Below are 26,711 nucleotides of genomic sequence, written 5' to 3'. Positions count from 1 at the left end.
ATGAATCTGTTCCTTCAATATCTTTATCACTGGAGGATTCAGAACTAGAGCTCTCCTCATCCATTGGGTTATATGGTTATCAATATCAGTCCTATAACTCCTATAACTCCTAGTAACTATTCCATTTCATCTGCAGAACTGCAATACCTCTTTAGAGAGCTCATTGAGGAGAAAGCAAAAACTTGACTCATCATAGAAAAGGCTCGAAGCAAACTGAAAAAATGCGAGTTATCTGGTGACAAGGGGCCGACCAGAAAAACACTACCAGGCAGCCTATTACTTTCTATTTACAATGTGTGTGTGTGGTACCAAATGATGTTCATAGACTTTCGACATGACTAAACGTATTTTAACAGTGAAGACAGCTTGACGCTTGCATTTAATCTTAAATGTAATATTACAGTACGCTGAAAGCAGTACCGAATAGATTGCAGTAAACATATTATAACATGGCTGACGCTTTATAGGTCAAGGGTCCATAGGAAAACAAGAAGACTGCTTAGGATTTTTGAGAACTCTCTTCTCTTCGAGGACAAGATTGCTAGAAGTCCTCATGAGCATAAACAACTCTCTTGAAAACCTGGCAATAACCTTTCATTCACCGCAGAGACTGGGAGCTTTTCCTGACTAAGGTAAATGAGGAAAATGGGAATAATTCCCAGAGAGGCTGGCTATGGAAGCTGCTTGGATGGCAGAAGACTCAGGACCTTAGAACGAAATGGTCCTGTGATCAAGTCACTCTGCTAGGGTCACTGCTATCATCGCGGCTACTGTTGGATTGATCGGAAGAGGTGACAAGTCTGCTTCTTCCAGCACTGAGAATTTGTGTTGGTGAGAGAGGGAGAAATGCAAGAGCTTCTTCGAGCTCCTCGAACAGTGAAATCATTGACCCAATCGGAGAATTAACCCTATCAAGAGCCGTACAATCAGTAACTGATCGCAGTCATTAAAGTATTGATCAATGACAGTCATCTTGCCCTATATGGGCTCTGTGGAAGGCAAGCCTCCCTGAGGTTGTTGAACTTACAGATGAGAGTGAGGACCTTGATGCACATTCACAATATCTTGGGATTCTCCACTTCAGTTGGTGCGAGACCAATATAGTGCGCAGGGTTGAAAACCTTGAGAGACAACTTGCACCCATCGCAAACTCGGGGTTCCCTCTTGGAGTACTCACAAACTGGACCGAAAACAACTGCAGCGATAATCCAGTGGAAGAAGGAAATACCCAGACTCCCATTGGAAAGTCGAGTTGCCCCTAGCTCACGTTTCCCAGGCCGAAAAGGCACTAAGCGCCTTCGTTTCTGAGGGGCAAGGAAGAGAACGTGGCACTGAACAACACTCGGGCACAACGTACGAGTACTGTACCTGTGAAAAAAGGACCCTGCCAAGCATCTTTCGGTTGAATTCTCTCAGTACTCACATGAGTGTTGAGGGGCCCTTGGGCATCACCTATTGCGAGGACATGTGGGAAGATTGTGGTGGAAAACTATCTTGACGAATTGGAGGATCACGTAATGGATAAAGTCCCGTGATATAGACTGGTCTTGGCATGTTGGAAGATGTGTGTCTAGAAGGTACTCAGCGTGATAAAAGATTTTGTTGCGATGACTAATGTGACTACCGTCAACGGAATGGAATAACGACCGAGGTTTGAATCTCGAAAGCTGGAATCGAGGTCTCATGAAGTAAATGTGAGAGGGGTCCGGTTGCTTGGTGTCCACACTTGAGGAGACCAAGCAGGCAATAAGCTGTCACGAAATGATAATACAATCTACTTTCCTCTCTCGCATGAGTGAGGAAAGCTCATCGTTCAGCCGGACAAGAGGAACGACCTGAAGTTTCTTATCCCTCACGGGAAGACCTCTTCAAAAGTGAAACCAAGGAAGTTGCACAAATTTCTAGAATGAAGGGAACAAGGGTGGCGGGCAGTGTTCTAGCCAGTAACAAGCAGTGTGTGTGGTTGGTTCTGTACAAGACAGAGTACTGGTAGCAGAAGTGTGAGATTCTCTACTGCATACTGAAACACCTTCTTGGGCTGAGTTGGATTTTGGTACAACATTGCTTCTCCCACTCGAATATGGGGAGAAATTGGCCAAGGTCTTAAGAAACAGGCTGATTGTTTTCCCTACGCTTCCAAATAAATTTCTTCAGGGCAGTAGGAATAATGTTCATGGGCTTGGAAAAGACAAAAGTGGGGAGAAAGGAGAGGGTACATGCTTCAGTTCTGCCAATCAACGCTTCACAGACGAAGATTTTCTGGCTAGTGGCAATGAAACTGCAATGGGCTATGACACATTTTCCTCTCTTAGAGGACAGTGCAACATGGAAGACTTAGCAGTTCCAAAGTTGGCTAACACTTCCAGAAGGTTCTACACAGATAACCAATGATGTGACATCGATAACAAAAGTGATACTTCTGTTCCCTTCAAAGCATACCCCAGGGGAAAGGCGGGATCTCCTTCCTCCTTATGAATTCCTCTGGAGGATCCTACCCTGGAGGAACCTGGAGATGCAGCAAGCTTCAAAATTGTTGAACAGAAGAAAGAGCCTTGGAGCTTCTTCGGCATTAGCTCAGGCATTGCTAATTCTAACACCGAAGAACCCCTCTTAAACCATTACTTCAAGAACTTAGCCCACTGCAGAGGAGGCCACACCTTACACTCGTCACAGAAAGGTGACTGCGAGCAGTCACACCCCCTGTAGAAACAAAGTTGATGGGGATCAATGTCAGGCTTGCTTATGAACTGGCTACAATTTTGAGCAGGTTTCCTAGGGCACAGCCATGTCTGGTTATGAACAGAAAAACAGTAATCTCAATCTGCAAAGATAAAGAAAACAATAATCAATAGCCAAAATTATAGGCACCAGGAATTACATCCTTATTGAAATGGAGGCATAGTCAAAGTGAGGGTTTCTCCACCCACCAGCAACTATAACTACCTCATAAATTTTTAATCGGCTACTTCAGCTTGCTGAAATTATACTCTTATTAAATGAAAATTAGTTTATATTCATGTAAGAACAAAATAATACTAAAATATAACTATGTTACATAGAAAAACTTCTCCGTAATAATTTTAATTAAAAGAAAGATTTTACACAATTTCTACCTACTTCAATGGTAATGTAAATAGTTTTCTCTGAGAATAATTTATTTTTTTTTCATGCAAAAAATATGGTATCACAAACCTCTGGTTTTTTATGCTGGAAACAAACCTCTGTTCCTTATAATATATATTTATTAGGTAATTTTTATTCTAACTAGTAGTTGGCCCAGTAATTCTCTACTTTTTTTGTTTTCCTCATCAACTAGGAAGCAATACACCAAATTTTAAATTATCAGCATTGCACTTCTTATGGAAATTCTTTTAAAAAAATCTATAACTTAGAGAGCTACTTTTCAAACTGGAAAAATATTGAAAAATTCCCCTCTCGGGCCTTTGTACCGTTTTGTGTAAATTACATTGCAGGAAACAATTGGCCCCCATTATTTGTGGCAGGGGTTGATTACCTATACACTTGTTTTTACATAAAAATATTTCCCTACACATTAATTGGAATATTAAAAAACTTCTTTCAATCCTTAATGAACACTAATCTTTCACTATCTTCATTCTATGGGGGTTTGAGAATATTAACTTGATCTAGTTGAAAATCTAATAGTGATTTTCATTCCAGAACTTTGGCAACAGTATAGCACCACCACTTGCTGAAAAGAGTAATTTTAACAATCTTAATTAGTCTTCGTACTTGTAATCTTTATTAAATTTTTAAAAGTATATCTCCACATGTTTCATCAGAGAGAGGATTTTTTTTATAGTATTTCCATACCATTCTCCAGAAGTATTTGAGGTTTGTTATCCTTTACTTTGCATATTAGAGTATCATAATATACTTAACCCAGTCTTTTGATTACATGTCCCAAGTAACTGTTTCTCCATTTACTTTCAAACTAAAACATGTCAATCATCATATCCTCACTCTTTTCATTTTTTCTTTTTAAGGTTCTCCAAACCTCTTCACATATATAACATTGTCTTGACAACTGATAGAACATTCTTCTGTTTATACATTTGTTCTCATCACCAAATACAATCTAAAAAGAGCTACCTATACCATTCTTCCTTAGCTTCTACTTTAATTTCCCCATTATCATCCTTTATTAAATTATATCTTTCACATATATTTTTCATCTTTCATCACTAGCTTCCCTATTCGAGCACTTTGGATACTATACCTCCCAGATCTTTATATTTGCCTTTACCACCTTTTCATCCTATAGGCTTCGTATCAATAATCATGAATGAAATCTATACAGTACTTATTTCCTGGTCAGAACCAGCTTGAATTTTCTCATCAAGAATCCCTTGCATAAATCATACTAAAACTATAAATAGACACTTATACTTAACAAAATCTAATGAAACTGTTATAGAAAATTTAATATTTCTAGGATTTCTTGAAGACCCACTCACCTGATCCTTGTATTTTGCTATATGTTGACCAAGCATTTGCTGGGTTGCTGTTATCATACTCTCCAAATTCTGTACCTCTGCGGCATGCTGCTGTCTTGTGACTACAATTTGAAAAATCAAAAACATTTAATCTACTAGCTGCACTCTGTGCTTAAAACCAGTTATGAATACATTCATCTAAATGCTATTTGCTACAATGTGTGAGTGATATATACCAAAGTGAATAAATCACAAATAAAGCTAAATATGAAAAGATTCATGTATAATCCCACAGGAAATTGACTCTTCCTGATTATTCAAATAAATAAATCTAAAAACAATTTACTACAATGGGAGAGATAAATACCTATGAAAAGAATCATATTACACTATATCCAAGTAACAACAGATTCAATGTATAAAACAACAGAAAATGGTACCACAGTTGAACTCGAGACTTTCAAATCCAACCCAATTATCCTAGTAACCCAAAATATTCATAAAAAACTATCGAAATGTCTAAATCTGTCCCAGACTGTCTCCTCCTCATGTCCTGTTTCCATAATACATTATGATAAAATACAGAAGTAAATATGCTACTAGAATAAGTTGCATGGGATTGATAAAAATTATTCATCTTAATTGTATAAGGTCTCCCCATGAGAATAATTTCTCACTTATGTATGTATAGTGTTTATTAACAGTTCCAAAAACTTATCCTATGCAATTAGTACTGCCAGAAGGGATGCCAAATGCATAGTTATACTGTTCTTTAATATAACATGAGTGGAAATGTCTAACGAAAAGACATCAGAACTATTATTACACTAGGTTTGAAAATTCACATTCACATCTATAACAGTACAGCATTATTTTTTTCAACATAGCTCTCATCCAAAGACAGCTCTTCAAGCAATCATAAAGAACTGGGCCTTGACAAAGAAGGACGTCATAAAAACAATATCACAGTTACACAAGAGCGAATAAATTAGAGCGTTATTATAAAACAGGTAACTAACACTGTCACATAAGTAAATGAGAAGACCCTTGTATGATAATTTTTTTTCTTTTTTTTTTTATCCCAACGTAAAGGCTATGTCCTTTTTTATTTGCTGTTATATAACTGAATAATTTCCTGTATATGGATTTGATTGGACTTATGCATTTGGGCTAGAAGGCCTGGCACTGGACCAAGGAAGGTCAATTAGCACCAAAGTGCAACCAAGAAAGAAGCCAGCAGTTGCAACATGAAGTCAAAGTTAAGAGGAAGATGGAAGAAAGCAAGCAGGAACAGTTCAGGTATAGTAGAAGTTTTCTGTATATGGTGTTAAATTATTTAATTTTTTTTAGTTATGCTGTATAAGGATATAGGAAATATAAGTGCATACAGTATATGTTACCTAACCCTGCAAATGATAAGGGTTGGCTGAGCTACTCTGGAAGTCAGGGAAAAAATTATTCAAAACTTGCATATTAAAAATGTTTACATGAAAATCAGTTTTTCTATACAACCCATTCATAACGGGTAGCCTTTACCTGATGTGAAAAAGATTTCCAAGTCCTCACAAAAATGTCAAAATGACTACCATTGTTCACCTGACCTGACATGGTCAGTGGTCCAATTGGCTTCCATTCCATTGTGTGACTAAGAAGCCTAAACCTATTATTCTATGTGCTTCATACCAACTTCCATAAACCTACTTCATGCAAATTTCACACATTAAGTTTTATTTCACAAATGTTTTTCTTTCTAGATGAGTGACGTTCAGTATTGAATTTTTTGTTTTTAACAGAAGCAGCCTACTAAACTGTTCTTATTCATATACAATTTGAGTGCTTTGTTAACAAATCCTGCTGCGATTTCGTTTACCCGATTACGAGACATCACGACTTTCAACCTAGGTAATAAATGAATGCCACATACACAGCCTGAAATGCTAGCTAGAAAGCTCTATGGTCAGTGGAGTCTATGGAAACAGGAAAGGTAGTCAAAATTTTAGCTTACAACATCCAATATTAGCCTAAATCAGGAAACTGGGAGGGACAAGGTCCAAATCACTGTTCACAATACTCATGTAATTGCTATGCTCAAGTCTAGACAGATTATATGGATTCTCCTGTTTGTTCTAGGGGAGAACTGACCAGGCTGCATTGGGTACTTTGTGAAAATACAGTAGTCCCAGCATCCCCAGGTCTGTGGTGATTATGGGGTTCCACAGACACAGACATGTTTCAAACATATGCCAACCTTCCAGTGCATTATTTCGTATTCCAGGACCCTCGAGCTCTGGCAGTACAAGCATTGTTAGTCAACTAGTCAAAACTGGATATTATGCATTCCTTTGGTTTTGCCTTTTGAGGGATGTAATTAACAAGCTCTGAGCATTTGTAAATACCCTAACAATCCTCATAGCTTCCTGGAGGCCTCAGTAAGAATGATTTCCATACCCTCATACCCTGCTGGAAGATTGTCCTCGCTCATCACCCATGACCAGATCTTCTCACACAAGCTCATCCCTTTTTCCAAAAATATAGAGGATAATACATAGGAGGCTTGTTAATTTCAGTATTTCTCTTCTTTAACAAAAATATAAATAATGTAAACAGATAAGTGTAAAAGATAGATTAAAATTAAAATACTGTATTTGCTGTACTAGAATCAAATAAATTAAAAGCTGCCAAATACTAAAGTGATATAGGTACATTATATTTTGGAATTGGATGACACCACAACTAGAATCTACATACTTAGTGTTAGGTGAACAATCAAACAAATGTGTGCCAATTGTTTTGTGAGGAGTGGTATCACATCTTAAGATCAGAAATGAAAATCAAATCAAATCAGCAGTATTCTATTCTCAGTGTAAAGAGAGGAAACATAATGAGACCATAATGAAGCCTTTACTTAACCAAGAGTTGATACTGTAATGGTAATATAAATAGAGAGAAGAGGGAACGGAATGAAATCACAAAGTGTCTGTTTGAGTGAGAGCAGAAACATCACACACATCCAGTCCTCTTGACTTAACGTAGCAACAACTGTAGAGGAGGACGGAGGTGGAAACATCTCAACCCCTACTGGCTTGGGTAGCCTGATAAGAAACTGCCTCATTTGTTCTTAACAAAGATGAGCAATTGGCCATCCTTGCCTCCAGGGGAACACTGAAACAGAAATCCCTATGGTGGATGTTTTTAAAATTCTGAATCAACTGGCTTAACAAGGCCTCAAGAACTTGTCCATCTTTAACAAGTTTAGCCTGACTCTTGGGGGAGTTCAGAAAAGTAGTGGGCAAGGGAGAAGTAATGAGTAAGTAGGAGGAGGAGGATGAACAAAATCACTAATTACCGAATCTCTCTTCCTCATTTCTTTTTTCCAGACTGACAGCTACGCATTTAGTTCATAATTTAATTAAAGTTAGCATATGTTCATTAGAAAGAGATATATACATTTATTACACCTTTCTTCGACTAAAATAAGTTTACTAAAATACTAACATATTAGGAAAGATCGTTATCCCTAGCGTTAGTAATTCAAGCTTGGCAATCACTAGAGGCAAAGCTAACTGTACTGACAGTAGAAGAAAGCCTTCATTGAACAAACTATCAATTAAGCAACACATAAAAACAAGATCGAGCAAAAGCTTCCAATTAATCAAACAAACTCTGACCAGAGCAACACAGAATGCTCTTCACTCAACAGTGGGAGATGCAAAACTAAACTTCATAAAAAAGGACTCTGTCATTTGCCTGCCAGTGAGTAGGTGAACCTTGGATTATTCAAAAAGGTATTTCCATTATTCTTTGCTCTGCCAACTCAAACAAAGTATGAAACAAGTAGCTACATGAATAAAAGGTAAGGGTTATTGAAATTGTGACAACATAGCTGAAATAGACACATGAGCTGGCAGTTACATATGTACACTTACTGCAATTTTTGTTATGGTACGGTAAAGTACACTTTGCTAAAAAGTATGGAAATTGTGTGATATATGAAATACAGACCTACGGCCTTGAAACATCTTAACCCTTTTACCCCCAGGCTTTTTGGAAATTTCCAACCCTTAACCCCCAAGGGGTTATTTTTTTCCCAGCACATTTTGCAGTATATTTTTTTTAAATTGCTCTATCAGCCTTAATTTTTGTCATAGAGAGGTCAGGTTAGTCTCATTCTCTTGGAAAATGCCTGATTTTTTTCAAAAAAAATATAAAAAATATGAAAAAAAATTTTTATAGCATTTTTTTGCAAGGACGTACCGGTACGTCCATGGGGGTAAAGGGATGGGTTTTGTGAAACGTACCAGTACGTCCTTTGGGGGTAAAAGGGTTAAAGTAAGCAAAGACGAACTTTCGGCTAAACCACAATTATTTATGCACATCTATTGGTGTTCTCTACTAAATTACTCCATAGGGGGTAGTGCTGTGACTGCACCTAGTGCATTGCACTGTACGCATTATTTAGGGGTCTTTGAAGTGTTCTTTTGGCCCCTAGATACACTTACTTTATTTTCTTCTAATTTACCTCTGTTTTTGCTTCCTTTCTTCTATCTTGCTTTCCAACCTCTACTAAATGTTCACCCTACATAAACGAGTGGTGAATGGCCTTACAGGCCCATCATAATCATATAGTCCAAATCCATAAATCAAGTCTATACTAAATACAAACTGTAATAATGGATGACAATTTTAAAATATCTATTGATTTTCAATTATATTTACTATAACCTGCTTGACTAAAAATTAAAAACAAAGATTAAAAAACATAGAACAGCTAACACTAAAACCTTATCAAGAAGTAGGTATAGTATACAGTTCCAATTCATATTACTATATATTACACTATTCAAGATTCTGCATACTGTATTAGGAAATGAGCACATTATGTAAGGGACAGAACATCAATTGTTCCGTAAGTACTGTATAGAATTATATACAGTATGATGTGTTATCAAATGACTAACACCTAAAATCATATCTGTACAGTACTCATTTTTCTACAAAGTATATGTCAGTGATTTTATATACTATATAACTGGGTCTCTAAGGACATAATAATTAATTCTATATTTTATTTTCAAAATAATGATACAAGTTAAGCATAGAGTACTGTTGAACTTTTGCACAGGCTCCGGACATTGGATGTTTTCAAGTTGTCCCCAATTCTTCTTGATATAACTATCGTGTAACAGAGATCATAATTAGATTTCGTTTATTACACTTACATTGTTGGTAGGAGGGGCCTACTCCATCTTGTTTTTATGCGATGAATTGCACGGATGTTATGCTAAAACCTTATTGGTTCTTTTGTTATCAGTCACACTCATTCTAGATTGGCAAGTGTATATTTTGAATTTCAGCATTATACGTGAAATCAGATTCATTTGCTCGTTATGGCTAATAAAGCTGATACTTGGTTTGAGTGTCCAACCACAGTGAATGTTCTTGCACTAGTGAGAGTAGTTTACTGCACTTTAATGGGTTCAAAATGACAAATTCGAAGATAATTTGTATTTTTCCTAACCATACAAACCTTAGCTATTTACAAAGGGTTATTACTTTTAGCGTAGCTGAAATGGCGAGCCATTAGAATTTAACGAGGGTGTATTACCCCCGCGCTAGTTAGCGGTGGGGTAGGGGAGTGGTAGCTAGCTACCCCTCCTCCCCCTCACACACAGGTGAATACTCACTTTCACTTAGAGGTAGGACTTGTCTTGGGGGACAGGGCTGGCGGGCAAATATGTGTAAATAGCTAAGGTTTGTATGGTTAGGAAAAATACAAATTATCTTCGAATTTGTCATTTGTTCCGTAACCGAAATACAAACCACGCTATTTACAAAGGGTGACTTATCCCTTAGGAAGGGTGGAAAGTCCCCAGCCATACTGGCTTTGGCTTTACCCGGGGACTCAGAATCCGAGTGAGTCGCACTCGAGAAAAGGAGTCCCTGCACCTCACAAGTTCCTTGCACCGCAAGGAACCATGTGGCCTACGTAAGCTTGTGTGTGAAGGAAGAAGTGTGACCCGTCTTAGGCAGTTGACCTGGAGTTCCAGAAGGAACTCTGGGTTAAGACGTTCCCAATACCACCTCGTCAGGGTATGGGGGACGCGACAGTATTGACTCAATACTCGGAACACAAGGAAGCATGGTTTACCTGCAGAGGTTCGAGGTCAGCTATGCAGAGACCAGGATGCTGCTTCCCCGTAGAGGGGATGATGAAGAAAGAAGTAAGGGCCAGACATACTTCTTTCGTTCATGCAGACTAAAACCTGATAACAATGCCCTCAACCTTCTGCTACCTGTCCAAAAAGGAGCCTGAGGTTAGACCAGCTGTTGTGTAGCCACCACAGAGCGATAGAAAACGTATCGAGACTCCTGTGGGTCACGCCCTGCAGGAAGCGGGCTGCGAAGGTCATCAGACGCTTCCAGACTCCAGCTTGTAGCACCTGCGTCACAGAGTAGTATTACTCGAAGGCGAGGGACGTTGCGATGTATCCAACATCGTGCTGTAGGGCGACGTGACGGGGGAGGGTCTGAAGACAGGTCGAGATGAATGTCCTTGAGTCCGGGCTGAAGAGGTATACTGGTGACTCTCCCCCCATGTCCTCCTTGTGTTCCCAAATCGGCTGCAACTGAGGCCAAACTGCAGCTGTTCCCAGCGCTAACCTCTCGATTCCTGTACTGGCAAGAAAGAGAAGGTCTTGGGACATCAGACACAGAATGGAGACTCAAAATCTTGAATGAATCGGACCGAAGGGTCGGGACCCACAGATTCTGAGTCTAGCCAACAACTCAGGAGCGAGCCTGAATGTTGCCTTCCCCTCTTCCTTAGAAAGGGGGGGAGTAGTAAGAGACCAAGAAGATTGCTTACACACTGGCCGTGGCCAGAGTGAGCAGAAGACCCAGGGCGGAATACAATCCGAGGCCTGTCGTAAAAGGGTCTTGAGAAGATCTCTTAAAGGACTAAAAGTCCGAGCCATGCTCCAAGTTGGAGGTCTTCCTCCGACTAGGGCAGGGACGATCGTAGCTTCGCATGAGCGAGGATAGATCCAGCGGGCAGGAAAAAGTTATTCCTTTAAGCCTGAAGGTCAGGGAAAGGCTGAGCGACAGGCTTCATTGCCAAGAGCGGAAAGGAGTTTCCTCCCGCCGAAAGGCAATAAGACCGTTATTGCTGGAGAAGAGGCCTCACGGGAAGAAGTATATCTCCCACGGCACCAACCACCTTAGACTCTTCACTTTGCCTGGGAGACCCCTGTGGATGACTATCGCAGATGACGCGACCTCCGTACCGCGACTGTAGCGGGTTGTCTCTTCTAGAGGAGGAAGCGTAGTGTCTCCAGGCATGAAGCCGAAGCGACGCCCCGGTTCGGGAGAGATGTCGCAGTGTGGTTGCTTGAGTAGTCTGCGCCGTGGGAGAAGCTCTCCCGGGAGTTCCGTCAGGGGAAGCAGAGGGTCCAGAAACCGTTCTGCACATAGTCCCAGTGGAGCTCTCCCATTGAAAGGTTGACAGACAACCTGGTTTTGTTGAGACCCATTGTCCGCAGACAAAAAGGAGGGAAGACGCAGGCGTCGAAGTTGTCCCACCATCACCGGAATGCATCTTGCCAGAGTCTCGGGGTCTGAGACTGGGGGGAAAACTAGCGGAAGCTTGAGGTTCCAAGCTGTCGCGATCAGGTCCCCCAGACCAGCACTTGCTGGTTACCCAAGGTCAAAGACCCCTAGGTACACTCTCTCTATGAGGCTCTGCTCGGATAGTCTGAGAGAAACATTCCCCTGCCTGGAATGAGAGAGCCGATGGTGGAATTGAGAGAATCTCAATCATCCCGATATCTCTACTGCAAGATGTGAAGGTGTGAAAATGCGTCCCCTGCTGGTTAGCATGAAGTCGACACGCAACGGGGCGACTTGGCAGGAGCGGTAGGATCTGAAGAGGGGCCAGACTAAGGCCCTTAAGCCTGCCTGAATGATGGAGAGGTATCCTTCAGGTCTTGACCATAGGCCTGGACCGGAACATGCCCCCCCCCTTTCCTTTGACGAGTCCGAGAACCGCATCAAGAATGTGGGGAAAGGACGAGAATATCCACTACCATCAAGAGGCTCCATAGGTCAACACCCATTGTAGGTTTAATAGTTCCGCTGGTCCCATAGGGCCAGGGAGTCCGGTTAAACATTGCCTGAAGCCACCGGAACTTGGATCGCCCCACATGGAACTTGTCCTGAGGCGACCGTTCGGACTATAAACGGGTCAATGAGGAAAGAAGAACTAGGAAACGTTCCAAGGTAGGGCTGAAAACTCTGCTTGACTGAGAACAGGTACTGCGACTCTCCTCAGTCTTGCCACGGTGAACCGAAAGGAAGGCTCGGAGGATGTGGTAACAGAATCTGGCGTCCCCAGGTGGTCACCCATCCAAGTACCGACGTTGCTTAACCTCGCTGGACGGACGAGAAGCGGGGTTTCCAACGTGGTAAGGCGGTTGACTCAATATCATGGCCAGATACTCCAGATGTTGAGGCAGAGGAAGAGAAGGCTCCAAGCAAAATACCATGAGCCCACACTCATGGTCAGCATTCGGAAGCTTTTCCCGGCGCTGAAGAAGGTCGAAACCCGAGCCTACCGGAGTTGACCAGCCCTCCAAACAGCAGAGGAGGCGGAAGTCTGCACCTGAGCGGCCAAGAGGAAGGCAGGGAGAGTTCTCTGGGGAAACAAACCTGCTATGCCACGGCGGGATAGCCACACTGCATCATAAGCAGGAATACTTGCAGTTTAGGCTGAATTCGACGAGCACCCTGGAAGATGGATGGAATGGAAACTGAAAGTACCCGTCCTTCCGATCCAGGGTTAAAGGAGTCCTGTCGCCTCGTTACCAGTCTGATCGATTCTGCTGGTCTACGCTGGCCGAAGTTTGTACGACAAACTTGATCAGGGCTGAGAGGTCGACTATGGACATCCCCTCTCAGATCCTTCCTTACAAGAAAGGATCGACTGAGGGGGGCCGGGGGTGAAGCCGTCGATGATCCTAAGGAAGACCTTCGCCTAAGGTATGGATCATTCTGCCCAACCGGGCAACTCTGCTGATGCTATGGCATAGAGGTTCAGAGACACTGAATTCGCTGACAGAGACGGCAGGTGCGATATCCTTGGCTACTCACAGAGATTGTGCGGGAATGGGCATCGGGAAGCTGTCATTCGGATGAGTTACCTTAAGCATCCTCCCAGCGAAAAAACCTGCAATCCTAGAGTTCGTGAACTCCTTTTAGGACTATGCCCCCCCGGGGGAGTCTCCCGTGCCATCTGTTCCTGACAGGAGGAAACTGCAATTGGACACCTTGTCCCAGTTGTCGTAGCCGATAACTTAGGCCGACGTGGTTGAAAGAAAAGGGAGCTGGAGCCCTGCAGAGTCTGGAAGAAAGCGCCTTGGAGGAGTGAAACCGGAAGTCGATTTACTCCGCACAGCAGACGTCTAAGTCTCTGTCCTTGGGCAAAGACAAAACTCTTCTCAAGGATGGAAGGGTGTCTGAGGTTGTTGACCTCCACAGATGAGACACCCGAATGAAGCCTTCAGTCAGCGCGTCCAGATGGTACAACATCGAGCTTGTCCGCAAGTAGATACTTAACGACGAAAGGCCAAGGTGCCTGAGCTCGAGAGGAGGAAAGTACCCTTGATCTTCCTGTAGCTTCCTTGAACCAAACCTCGGGCCGTAACCGAGGAGGGAAAGAACCTGGTAAGCTCCCAGAGGAAGAGGTAAGCAGTCACCCCTTGTCCGATGGAGAAATCTTCAACGGAAAGCCCCCCCGCCAAAAATCCTTCCAGGGCGGGAGAAGGAGAGAGTACTCGTGCAGGAGAGGGGACCCTCGAGACCGACCTCTTGGGAACCAACTTCGCCCTGGGGGAAGTCACCACGAAGTCCACTCCTCTCTTTCTCTTCAGCGTAGGAGAGACAGCCGCTGGTTTGTTACCCTGGCCGGTGAGTGCTGGTTTCATAAACCTCATTAACGCCCGTGCCAGCGGATCAAACCATGTCTGCTGCTCCAAGGACACAGAGTCCGAAATCCTCGCTAAGGTGAAAGGGATCGGGCGATCCTTTGGAGAGGACACGACGGTTCCTGCCTGAAAAGGTGGGAAGAATGCTGTACTGACCTGTCTTCGTCCTGCACTACCAACCTGTGCTTGGATGGAGGTTATCCCGAGTGCCGCCTAGGAGCACGCGTCCCTGCTGCTACCACCGGCTGTGGAATTCGCCGCGAACTATGGTCGCGCGAGGGCGAACAGTCGCGCAAAGGCGAATGGTCGCGCGGGCGCACAGGCGAATGGTCGCGCGGGCGCACAGGCGAGTGGTCGCGCGGGCGAGCGGTCGCGAGGGCGCGCAGGCGAGCGATCGCGCGGGCGCGCAGGCGAGCGATCGCGCGGGCGCGCAGGCGAATGGGCGTGACGGCGAGGGATCGTGCTGCCGCGTAGGTGAAGAAGATCGCTGGCGGTAAGCGATGGCGAGCAGCATGTGTAGGTGAATGATCGCGTGATAGGGTGCGATGGTGATCAGCATCCGCAAGAGGGCGAGCGTTCAGGGTTGTGCGATGAGGAGCAGCATGCGTAAGCGGGCAATCGTGCAGGGTTGTGCGATGGCGAGCAGCATGCGCAGGTGAATGATCGCGTGAAAGGGTGCGATGGTGATCAGCATCCGCAAGAGGGCGATCGTTCAGGGTGGTGCGATGAGGAGCAGCATGCGTAAGCGGGCAATCGTTCAGGGTTGTGCGATGGCGAGCAGCATGCGCAGGTGAATGATCGCGTGAAAGGGTGCGATGGTGATCAGCATCCGCAAGAGGGCGATCGTTCAGGGTTGTGCGATGAGGAGCAGCATGCGTAAGCGGGCAATCGTTCAGGGTTGTGCGATGGCGAGCAGCATGCGCAGGTGAATAATCGCGTGAAAGGGTGCGATGGTGATCAGCATCCGCAAGAGGGCGATCGTTCAGGGTTGTGCGATAACGATCAGCATCCGCAGTTGAGGGTCGCGCGATGGCGATCAGCATCCGCAGTTGAGGGTCGCGCGATGGCGATCAGCATCCGCAGTTGAGGGTCGCGCGATGGCGATCAGCATCCGCAGTTGAGGGTCGCGCGATGGCGATCAGCATCCGCAGTTGAGGGTCGCGCGATGGCGATCAGCATCCGCAGTTGAGGGTCGCGCGATGGCGATCAGCATCTGCAGTTGAGGGTCGCGCGATGGCGATCAGCACCCGCAGTTGAGCTAGTAGCTGGCGAACCATGTTCCTTCAGAAGTGTTGGAGAACGTTGGCGTGCCAGCTGTAACACACGTGGGCGATCCGGAGATCGCTGGCGAGCTGATGATCGCTGGCGAGCTGACGATCGCTCGAGCTGATGATCGCTGACGAGCAGAAGGCTACGCGTGGAAGCCTGTGCAAAGAAGAAGAGTCCTTGACCCCGACCTGAACCGAAGTTCTAGATCGCGAGGGCGAACGTGGGCGCACAGGGCACGTAACAGGAACCGCCGGGAAGATCATCTTGAAAGCGCTGACGAACAGGAGAGCGCTGACGAACAGAAGGGCGCGCAGGGAAACCCTGACACGCAAGGGAAGAACCCCCGTGGGGGCAACCCTTAGCCCCGAAGGGATCGTTGTCCGCCGGGAGACTGATGTCCGTCGGAAGACCGTTGTCCGTCGGGAAGACCGTTGTCCGTCGGGAAGACCGTTGCCCGTCGGAAGACGAGATTAGACTGCTGTCCATCTGCACCAAGACGGAAGATCGAGAAAAAGAAGTTGTAGGCTGCAAACGGAGATTCAAAAAGGCGCCTCAAGCACCCTTATAGGGAGATGAGAGGCCCTTACGACGAGGCGGACGGAGGGCCTTACGGCGAGGGAGAGCAACAGCAACAGAAGAAACCTCCGAAGAGGAGTCTCTATGAGTGTACTCTCTCGCGAACGAAAGAGAAACACTTCGTGGAAGAGACTGGTCAGCTAGTGACCTAAAAGGGGCAATCCTCCGAAGAGGAGCTCCTGCAGTTGCCCAGCCCCTTGAGCGAAACTGCAGGTGCGACCGCTCAGCACCAAGAGCATAGTCGCACGAAAAAAAGGCAAGAGAAGAACCCCCCAAAAGAGGAAAAGCTCAAGCCTGGACAGGAAAAAACTTCCCTCGGAAGGAAAGTTATCCGCCCAAGGAGGCAAGCCTCCTGACTGTTCTAAAATGAACTGGAGAGCTGTCCGTCGACACGGGAGTACTACCAGTAGAAGGAGACACGCCCCTGACGACAATACAAGGGGGGAGGCAGCAACAGCCGAATCCCCAGGACTCAACCAGACAGCTCACACCGTTGCTATATTACAGAAACGAACTAGATCGGTAACTGTAAAAAAATAAAAACAAATAATATTAGTACACATTCATTCCCCCGGGAAGGCTCCGAAGAGGAATCCCGAGGAAAAGGAACAAGAATTACACAACAGGCACGTGCCCTCACAACCACTTACACTCGCGGAAGGAGAGCTGTAACCAAAACAGAATTATAACAATTATAATTATGTAACTATGTAATTATGTAATTTAAAAATGAATGAACACTAAAGAAAAAAACGAAAACCCCGAAAGGAATCGTTCTACAAGCTGAAAAATTAACAACTACAATTAGATTCATAAACTAATTGAAACAAAATGTACGGCGTAGCAACCCCACCCACACGGGAAGGAAGCTACAAGGGCGTAGTAAAACATAGTAAAAGGGTGAACGACCTCAAGAGAGAGAGAGAGAGAAAGACCGAAGTCAAACTCGATCGCAACCCATAAAATTAGGCCGTGGTGGCCTAACTGCCGAGGCCTCCACGTAGATATCGTACACTACACACACACATCTGAAAAGGAAACTTACTTATTTCTATACTCAAATATATATACAAACATGAAAACATGTTTACATATATATTGAGTAAAAGAAAAGTAAGCGATTAAGTAAAGACAAAACAGACAATGGCTGCCAAGCGAGGACCAAGACAGAGACGTCTGTCACAGTCCGAGCCAAAAGTGAAAGTGAGTATTCACCTGTGTGTGAGGGGGAGGAGGGGTAGCTAGCTACCACTCCCCTACCCCCCCGCTAACTAGCGCGGGGGTAATACACCCTCGTTAAATTCTAATGGCTCGCCATTTCAGCTACGCTAAAAGTAATAACCCTTTGTAAATAGCGTGGTTTGTATTTCGGTTACGGAACAAATAAGGACTTTTAGTTTTGTATGTGTTTTAAACAAATCTAATTTTCATTTCTATCAAAAAAAAATCAGTAGTTCCAATAATACTGTATGGGTCCCATTCTAAGATTATCAGTAAAGGGAACTACAGAGGAACCGGGATTTTTGGGAGAGAAAACTGAAAGCTGGTGACATTCAGTATTATTAGCTGTTTAATCTTAATGGGATCACTGATGGTGATTTTGAACAGATACAGCATCTTACATCAAGAGGAGTAGGGTTTAAATAGGGCAAGGAAGGACTAGGTGTGTGATCTATATAAATTTGTCTGTCCTTTCATTTCTGTGTCTTGACCATTTACAAGCAAGAGCAATCAATTGGGAGAACACAATAGCAGTTAAAGGTATTTTGGCATAGACTGGATAAAATAAAACAGTGGAGAATGCGCTATTGGAGAGAATATCAATGTACTAACTTTACTTTCTGCTATTTATCTATATGAAAATCAAACCCAATAAATGAAGGCATGTTGAGTAGGCATTTTGTAATAAGCTTGTAATTTCATTTGAGCAGGTAAGCCACAGAAATGCTACACACACAGTAGAAAATAAAAGATTGCATTATGAAATACAAATCTTTTCAATTGTTGGCAACAGGAGCAAGAGTAGCATGCTGACAGAGGCCAGCTTTAACCTAACAATACGAACAGATGAGTGACCTGTGTTAAAAACCCACCTCTGAATTTGTTAGCTTTCTGTTTTCCTCCAAACAAAAAACCATTTCTCACAGTAGAATCCCAAGACTAATAATTTACAATAGAATTGGAAGCGAGAATCATTTGAAACACAAAAAAACTTAAGGAAATCATACTTTCAACTTCAAAATAAGGTCAAGAGAACCTAGAAACTTTACAAGTTTTATATTTACCTGATAAAATGTGATGTGCATGTGTATGGTGCTGACGAAGGGCAGCTTCCAAGTACCGGAGTCGGTTCTGGCACTGCCGTAACTGAGATCTTAAGGATCCATTTATCGTCTCTTCACCAGTGCTCGATCCCTATTCAGAAAAGATTTGGAAAGTCAGATCATATAATTTTCTAAATAGATACTAATTTTTGCCTTCATAAAACCAATTCTATTCAATACTATTAATTAATTTCTGCTATGGGTTAATATTCCGAATATAAAAATTTTTACAGTATTAAGATCCTTATATTATTTGTTACATTAAAATTCCAGATAAGATAACTGTATATCCTTAAGAGACCTTAAGAAAAGGGAAAATACTCTACCTTAAAAAAAAACTTTTCTTCCGGGGATCCTGGACTTGTCTGTCCTTTCATTTCTGTGTCATGACCATTCACAAGCGGAGCACTCAACTGAGGGAACACAATCACAGTCAAGGGTATTTAAGCATAGAATGGAAGAAATGGAAAATGTAGGATTTGTGGGGACATTGATGTGTAATATTTAGTTGCTGCTATTTTAAGTGAGACTTGAATCAAGTAAATAAAGGGAAGTATATGTAATAAAGGCCTTTAATTTCATTCCAGCAGGTAAGCGGCAGGAATTCTACACACGCAGAGAAGAAAATCAAAGATTGAGGTATGAAATGCAGATATTTTCCATGATTACAGGTACGAGCAAGAGATCCATGCTGGCACAGGCCAGCTTTACCTACAAACAATAAATAAATATCGCCATTTCTAGTCCACTGCAGGACAAAGGCCTCAGACTTGTCCTTATTCATAGATGGGGTTTGCCCAGTTTTCATTGCCACACTTTTCATTGCGGATTGGCGATGGTGGGGGCTTTTTGTCTAATTGCTTACAGCAAACCAACCTAGCATGGGTGGCCCTGACTAGTTCAGCTTTGCTGATCATGGCATTAAACAAACCCCTTTCTCGTGTTAAGGTATCCCAACTCAAAAAGGGAGCTTTACCTAACATGACATGAAATGTTCACTTTCTATAAGATAACAAATACCATCATAGAATCTTAGGATAAACTATCAACCAATTATTACACTTTGAAATAAATTAAGATGCTAATAAAAAAGGGCCCTAAAATTGATTCAATGGTATAAGATACTGCATGAGGACTAAAGAAAAATGCATAATAAAACTCTGGATCCATCATTCATTCATTCACTGTATAATAAATAAGTCTAAACTATCAGCAACTCAACACTTGTTTTAATGGTCTAAAAGTAAATTATGCAATTATGTAATAAAAGACCCAGGCCTACATGGCTGACGACTATGAAGCGTGAAGTAGGATATGATGAATGAAGAAGTATTGAATTAAAAGCTCAAGATAGAGACGACTGGCGAAATCTAACCAAAACCCAATAGGCGTAGGAGGAGATGACAACGACGTGTAAAATTATGAATGCATAGTACGCCTAATACAGTATTCAACAAGGAAATCAAAAGGAATTTTATACTGACATTGAGCTTTTGACAACTGTGGTTCAGTAGGCCTGGATGGTGATTACTTTCATCATACGTGAGTATGTTTAGGATTTAGTCAATCTTATGGTATACAGGTTCTTTTAAACTATAATCTATGGTATTGTTAAATATCTTTATCTAGGAATTGTCTGGTATAAGCTGATAGTAATTTGTGAGTACACTTTTGCACAGTACTGTACTGTGCAAAGTTGACTTGTTAGGAATTTTATCTAAATATAAACATGAGTAAGATTATTAAAAAAGACATGCCAATTCAAAAGTTGTTTTAAAATAACATTACAATGGTTAAATGTAAGTGTAGTCGACAATTCTGTATGGAAAAATTTTCCTTCGGTGAAACTTATGTCATGGTTGCAAGTTATTATCGGATAAAAGTTTAGCAAAGTTAAAAGGGAATAATGTAGGATTTTTTCAGGTGATGGTGTCTAAGACTTGTGAAGCAAGTGAATGATTTATTCTAATTTATTTTAATTGGGTCAATAATTGTTCTATCAGTGATAGAGAGTAAAATGTTATGTTAATTAAATAAGCTAAAAGTAACTAGTAAACATCACATAACACACAAACACTCACAGCTTAAAGGAAGAGTAAAATCAACACATGCAGGGGAATGTAGCACAAATAAAAATGTAAACTAGAAATACTTTAGAAATGCTATTGATCTACCACTGATTATCTTGTGACATTAAAGAAAGAAACACTGAAAAACAAGCTATCTACTAATAAAACTAGCTAATCTACAATCAACTGAAAATGAAAGCAAAGCACTTAATTTGAATTGCCAAAGTTCAATGCATACTGGATCTTTAGACCTTAAAATTTTCAGGAAGACTTACAATTTAACTTACTAATATTCTTAAAAATCCTACCTGTATATTTAATCTGTTTTGGCTCGCTAATTCCCTCACACGATTTTCCGATTCTCTTCTCACCTTGTCTAACTCTTCCAAAACTGAAAAAGAATGCAGATGGTTAAAACTGTAACTAAACTCTACAATGAAAAGCTTATGGTATTACTGTACTCTAGCCTCTTATATTCGATATACATTATATCATAAGCGGCAAAACAATTTTGCAGTCTTTGGCCACTGTCAAAAAATTGGGAAATTGATGGCTAACATCCTTTTGGAATGCATTTTCTGTACACTGATATAACCAAGACAATGTTGAAAGCACTATTTAATCAACTCCTCTTACAATAAACACTTATCAATTTCTTTTCTTCCAGTCTGAACTATTACCGACTGTTTATACTTTACAATAGTAGTATATCATTATTTTTGTATCTTTTGTGGCAAGTAATTTCAATACTATTGTGTTTCAAGTGTATATTAGTTAAGCTAAGCTATACAAACATAGAATGCAAAAATATCTACCAACTTTGAAGCAAACATTTATTCAACAACCTGAGTTTTTTATGCTAACAGCAAAAATGAAAGTTGAAAAAATTTTTAAAAATCCTATAATAACTTGAGATTCTTATGATATAAAATTACTTGCTTGAATCTTACTTTTTAATAGAAACTGCTAGCGCCAATTTAACATTTGAATAGAATTTTTTTTTTTAAACCGCCATCCCAAAAGGAGTATTACACTGCCACAAGCTTGCCATGTACCAAAAGGCTTTTAACATCCCACTTTTCCACTAGAGTTGTAGCTTAGCTAGTGAAGTAATCTGTTGACCTGGATGATAATAAGATTAACCCATATTCTAAATTAGCAAAGGCTTGGTTTAAAGAAAGCAATATCAAGAGCAAGCAGGTCTGGTGATTACCTAAAACTTAAATTACTTCTAAAATAACAAAAGCTTCTTATAATAATTTCTTTCAAACCTGAATTAACTTGATGCTGGGCTTGATGAAGCTGGGTAGTGAGGGAAGATATTTGATCTTGAAGTTTCTCACACTCTTGGGCTGCTTTCTGCCTGTCTTCGCTAACACGGGCTTCCCAACCACACTCCTGAAATAAACAGTAGTATTTTCATCTGAAGAACTCCAAGCTCAGAACCTTTATACTATTTACAAAATAATAAATGCTCTTCCTGAAGCGTGAATATCCGCAGCTTTTATATATGAGACTTAAAATAATATCATGACTGTAGCATGAATCAAAACCACATGAAATAATGACTGGCACAGAATCAATAAATGCAGAAGCTGCAGTATTACAATTATTTGTCGTGTCGGTTAGGAGGATAAGAGGATACAGTGTACTGGTACATGAAAAGGAATCCTATATGAGGGAAACAAGAAAGGACCTGAGGTAGCTAAGGGGATAAGGAATAACTGAAAAGTGAAAGTGGCAAAATAGGGGAAAAAAGAAACCATGAAAGGAAAAAAGAGAAATAAAGTCAGTACGGTATTTTGAAATTCTACAGCATGAATAGAATTAATGCAAACTGGAGATAATGATATTAGAGAACACAAACTGGAGATGATAATACAGAAAAAGCCATAACAGATGAAGTACCCACCAATGGGGAACTGACCAGAATATAAGAAAACCTGACAATAGATGAGATTAGACTCAAGGCGTGAAAAAAAGTACTTTATTATAATTTCATTGCACTCTTTTTGAGATTTACACCAAGAGATCTACAGAAGTCCTTATCTGTGAAGCACAAAGACAATAGAGTAAAATGCTAAGCCTACATTATGTTATTCAAAATTCTACTCTAAACACATAATTTGCCAAGTCTGATTTACAGGAGCACTTACCAAATAAATAAAATCTGAGGAATCCCTATTTAATATAAAGGGAAAATATGACAAAATAAATTTATGATGATGACAATAAAGGGATTTTGAGGTAGGCAAAATCTATTTTTGGGCTCAAGCCATGTCATCCTGATTGAAGTTCCTTCTGGCAACTTTCTACAGTATAATATTTCTGCGATTGATAATTACAAGAGAATTACCGTCAGGTATCACGGGGTTCAAACCCCAGGAGACGACTATCCGAAGATATCGTGTATAATCAGGGACGTATCCTAAGATAACCATAGATATCTGCACCCCAAACAGACTTTACCTAGTCTAATCCTCTAAGGGGTAGGATAAGTAAGGAGCCGTTACATATCCTATCACCATCTGGTGCTCCTATACCACTCCGCTTTACCATTCCTTTGTAGGCAGCTGGTGGCTACAGTTTATATTAATAAATTAGAAATTTTTTTTTTATTTTTAAGATATTGCAAACTAATTAACATTGATTTAAAAACGAAACTTTTAAAACAGGTTTTTCAATTAATACAGAGCTCTAAAAAATCTTTAAAACTAAAATTCTCCCCAGATTAACTGAACATAAGAGGTATTACTTGAAGCATTTGGAATAAAATCCAAGTAAAACTTTATGTACAGTACTACACGAAGGGGTACTTAATCATGTGGAAAAAATATGATAAAATGGGTCACTCACCATATTAAATCTTTCTTCTCGAAGATCATCTATCTGTCTCCTCAACGTTGAAACTTCTTCTTCCAAGTCTGTAACCTGATAAAAGATAACAAATTTGAAAGTATTTTGTATTTTTCCTAACTATACAAACCTTGAACTCTTTACTTGTACTGTACTGTACTCCATAGTAAAGCGCAAAAGGGTCTGTATTAGGAGTTGTAACAAATAGAATAATAAAATCACTCTTCTTTGTAATGCTTACATAATTCATTCTATATATTCAAAACAAACATGAAAAACAGAGGGATAATAATCTTACCTGTTTTTCCCAAACTACACTTTCATCAATAGTAGAGAGTCTATCGGATTCTTCAGATATGTCTCTACCATTGGCGCCACCTGTTAAGACCAATTCTTCATATTCGCGGATTTTTTTCTCCAGTGCTGAAAATTTATCATCGTAAAGTCTTCTTTCCTCTTCATAGTAATCTTGTTCTTCTTGCAGCTTCAGGGTCCAGTAGTCTTCGCTTTTGTCTAGTTCAACGCGAAGTATCTTTAAAAAAGTGGAAAAATATGATAAGCTTAATATTGCATTATGAATTCCACACTTTTTATCAATGATGGACATATTTAAAATAAAGTATGGATTCTGATGATAAATAAATACTCAAAATAATCAATTTGATAACCTACATAAACTTCTGTTCTATTCCTATATTAAAAAATATAAAACCAATGTAGAATAGATTGCATACATTTAAAAAGATTTTGTTTTCAATTGTCTCAAGGCACTCACTTGTATTGTCCTGTAACTTGAACTATTGAACTGAAATTCTGTTTACAAATAAGAATAGTGTCAAATTTAATGCAATTCTATTCTTCATCATGAAATGACTTACCTCTATATCTTGTTCCAGCTTCCCATTTTTCTCCAGTAATGTTGCCTTTTGTTTTTCTAGGTTATCTTGTTCAAGAGCCAATTCCTTTTCCAGAGTTGAAACCTGGAAAAATGTTTGGTAATGCCATGTTCAGATTTATATTTTTGTTCTTCCTTGCATTATATGAGAGGTATACTGTACAGTAATCCCTTGTCTGTCACGGTTCACCTATCGCTCAGCACATCGTGGATTTATAAATATATATGTACATCTACATTGAGGACGCCCCTTTATGTTGCGGGTTTCTGATGGTGGTAAAGTTTTTAATTTTTCATATTTCGATGATTTTTTTGATAATAAGTCATGTTTGGGCCTAAAAATTAATAAAGTAAATTATAGTAATACTGTATATACTCGCATATTGTGCGACCTCCAAATTTTCATCCATAAAATGGTTTTTATCATATATCTTGCAATTCACATAAGTTTTTTATTTATACCAAATTATAATAAACTAACTCGTTTCCTCCACCTCTCTATCCTAACTTCTAGTTCAATAAGTTAAAAAAGCAAAAGAGAATGATAAATGCAACAGAAGTATTGTTATTATCGTATTCGGCTTTAAACAAGTGAATGGAAAACAGATGTTTTGTTACGAAAAGCAGAGGTTTTGTTATGAAAAACCGATTCGGATAACAATAGCTATTTTTTTCCTGCATTTCAACTTTGGAACGATAGTAAAAAATTACTGTAGTTGTTTCAAATGACGTTAAGTAGAACGTGAACGTTATTATAATTTTTTCGTTTTATAAAAAGGTAAACCAATTGGCACAAAAACTAAAGAATTGAAAAAATTTAGTCACCTAGGCTTTATAATTAAGCACCGCAAAGCTTAAGACTATAAAATTATTGTGTATCAGCAACAAGAATGAAACACCCATAAACTTCAATATGACATTAAAATCGATGGTAATAAAAATATGAGAAAAGCATTTTCATAAAAAATTACATACCTTAATATGGTAAAATAAAAAGGAGAGTTTAGCAAAAGAAATAAAATTCCTTCGGTAGTTTGCTTAATCAGCTGATTTGGAAAGTTTAAACAGTCCCGATCATAATAAACAACGGATAAGAAGTACAGTATATAGTATTTACTGTTTTTACTTCACAATGATACTAATATGTGAATATTAAATGCCTTATTATTGGATACAGTTAAGTGAAACATCAGTGTTATTAAAATCCTGTTTATTTTAATACAGCTGTACTTTTTTATCACAGTAAATGGACATATAGTTTGGCAAACGCATAGCCTGGCCAAGTAGTACAAACGTCAATAAGTGTTCAAATATTTATCTTTTTATTTGTGTGTACGTAAGGATGTTTCTACAGTAAAAGTAAGGTTTTGTTTAAAGTGTTTTAAGAATGTATAACAGGTTTACAAAGGTTAAATTTGTAAATAAAATAAGAATGCTAAAATCTTTAAAATGAATAAAAAAAAAATACCGTAAATTTATGTATCTACTTCGCAGCTTTTCACTATTGCGGGGGTGGCTAGAACGGATTACTGTACAATATTTCTAAACAAACATTACTGTCGATTAACTTATCTTTAAGACACACTAAAAGACAAAAAATAAAAAAATTATAATACCATTATATGTGATAGTTATTATCAAATATATATATATATAATATATATATATATATATATATATATATATATATATATATATATATATATATATATATATATATATATCCATAGGAAAGACTGTCTTCTACGGATATGCTGAAAACTAAACTGTGCAAAAAATTAAGACTTTAATCTGACAAAAGGCATGCCACAGATTCCCATCTTGAAGAGCCATGCATTTACAGGTTACACATTAAAATCTGAAAGTATTGCAATAACACTGATTTTACCTCTTCCTCCAAGAGTTCAACCTCATCTTTATTATCGTCTTCAGGTTTGCCAGAATCGTCTTTACCAACAGCATCTTCCTTGGCCTCGACACAGCTGGAGTCGCTCTTGGCTTCCGATGTAACCGAATTATCAGCTTCCTGTTTTACGCAGTCACTGGCAGAACTGTCTTCAGTCTTAGGTGAATGTGCCAAACGTTTTTTCTTTATTTTTTCTACTAAATTTCTGCATCTTTGTTTTATGTTCTCAGATCCTTCACTGTCTTTCCTCTGCAATATGATTTACAACATGAAAAATCAAAATACCTCTTAAATGTAAGTGGATTGTTAAAATCATAAATAAAATTTTGCATTAAGATCATTACTATAAAAATTTTGTTTTGGTTACATAATGTAAGTAATA

General features: G+C 40.2%; 1 protein-coding gene across 6 annotated transcripts in view; it reads right to left on the bottom strand.

The window, feature by feature from the left end:
- LOC137634304 (ninein-like protein) overlaps positions 1-26,711 on the bottom strand; it is a 116,633-nt gene that overhangs the window by 2,381 nt on the left and 87,541 nt on the right. For 5 of the 6 annotated variants that reach the window (XM_068366655.1, XM_068366658.1, XM_068366660.1 and 2 more), the window contains 9 exons: positions 26,312-26,578; positions 24,407-24,508; positions 23,827-24,060; positions 23,529-23,603; positions 21,944-22,070; positions 20,981-21,063; positions 18,930-19,016; positions 18,565-18,694; positions 4,479-4,579 (listed from right to left, as the gene is read on the bottom strand). In XM_068366655.1, the coding sequence (XP_068222756.1) occupies positions 4,479-4,579; positions 18,565-18,694; positions 18,930-19,016; positions 20,981-21,063; positions 21,944-22,070; positions 23,529-23,603; positions 23,827-24,060; positions 24,407-24,508; positions 26,312-26,578 (1,206 nt within the window). The remainder of the gene's footprint in view (positions 1-4,478; positions 4,580-18,564; positions 18,695-18,929; positions 19,017-20,980; positions 21,064-21,943; positions 22,071-23,528; positions 23,604-23,826; positions 24,061-24,406; positions 24,509-26,311; positions 26,579-26,711) is intronic. The other variant, XM_068366657.1, reaches the window with a different exon arrangement.

This window comes from Palaemon carinicauda, chromosome 44, assembly GCF_036898095.1.
Source record: "Palaemon carinicauda isolate YSFRI2023 chromosome 44, ASM3689809v2, whole genome shotgun sequence".
NCBI lineage: Eukaryota > Metazoa > Arthropoda > Malacostraca > Decapoda > Palaemonidae > Palaemon > Palaemon carinicauda.
This window is presented reverse-complemented; position numbering and strand designations above follow the sequence as displayed.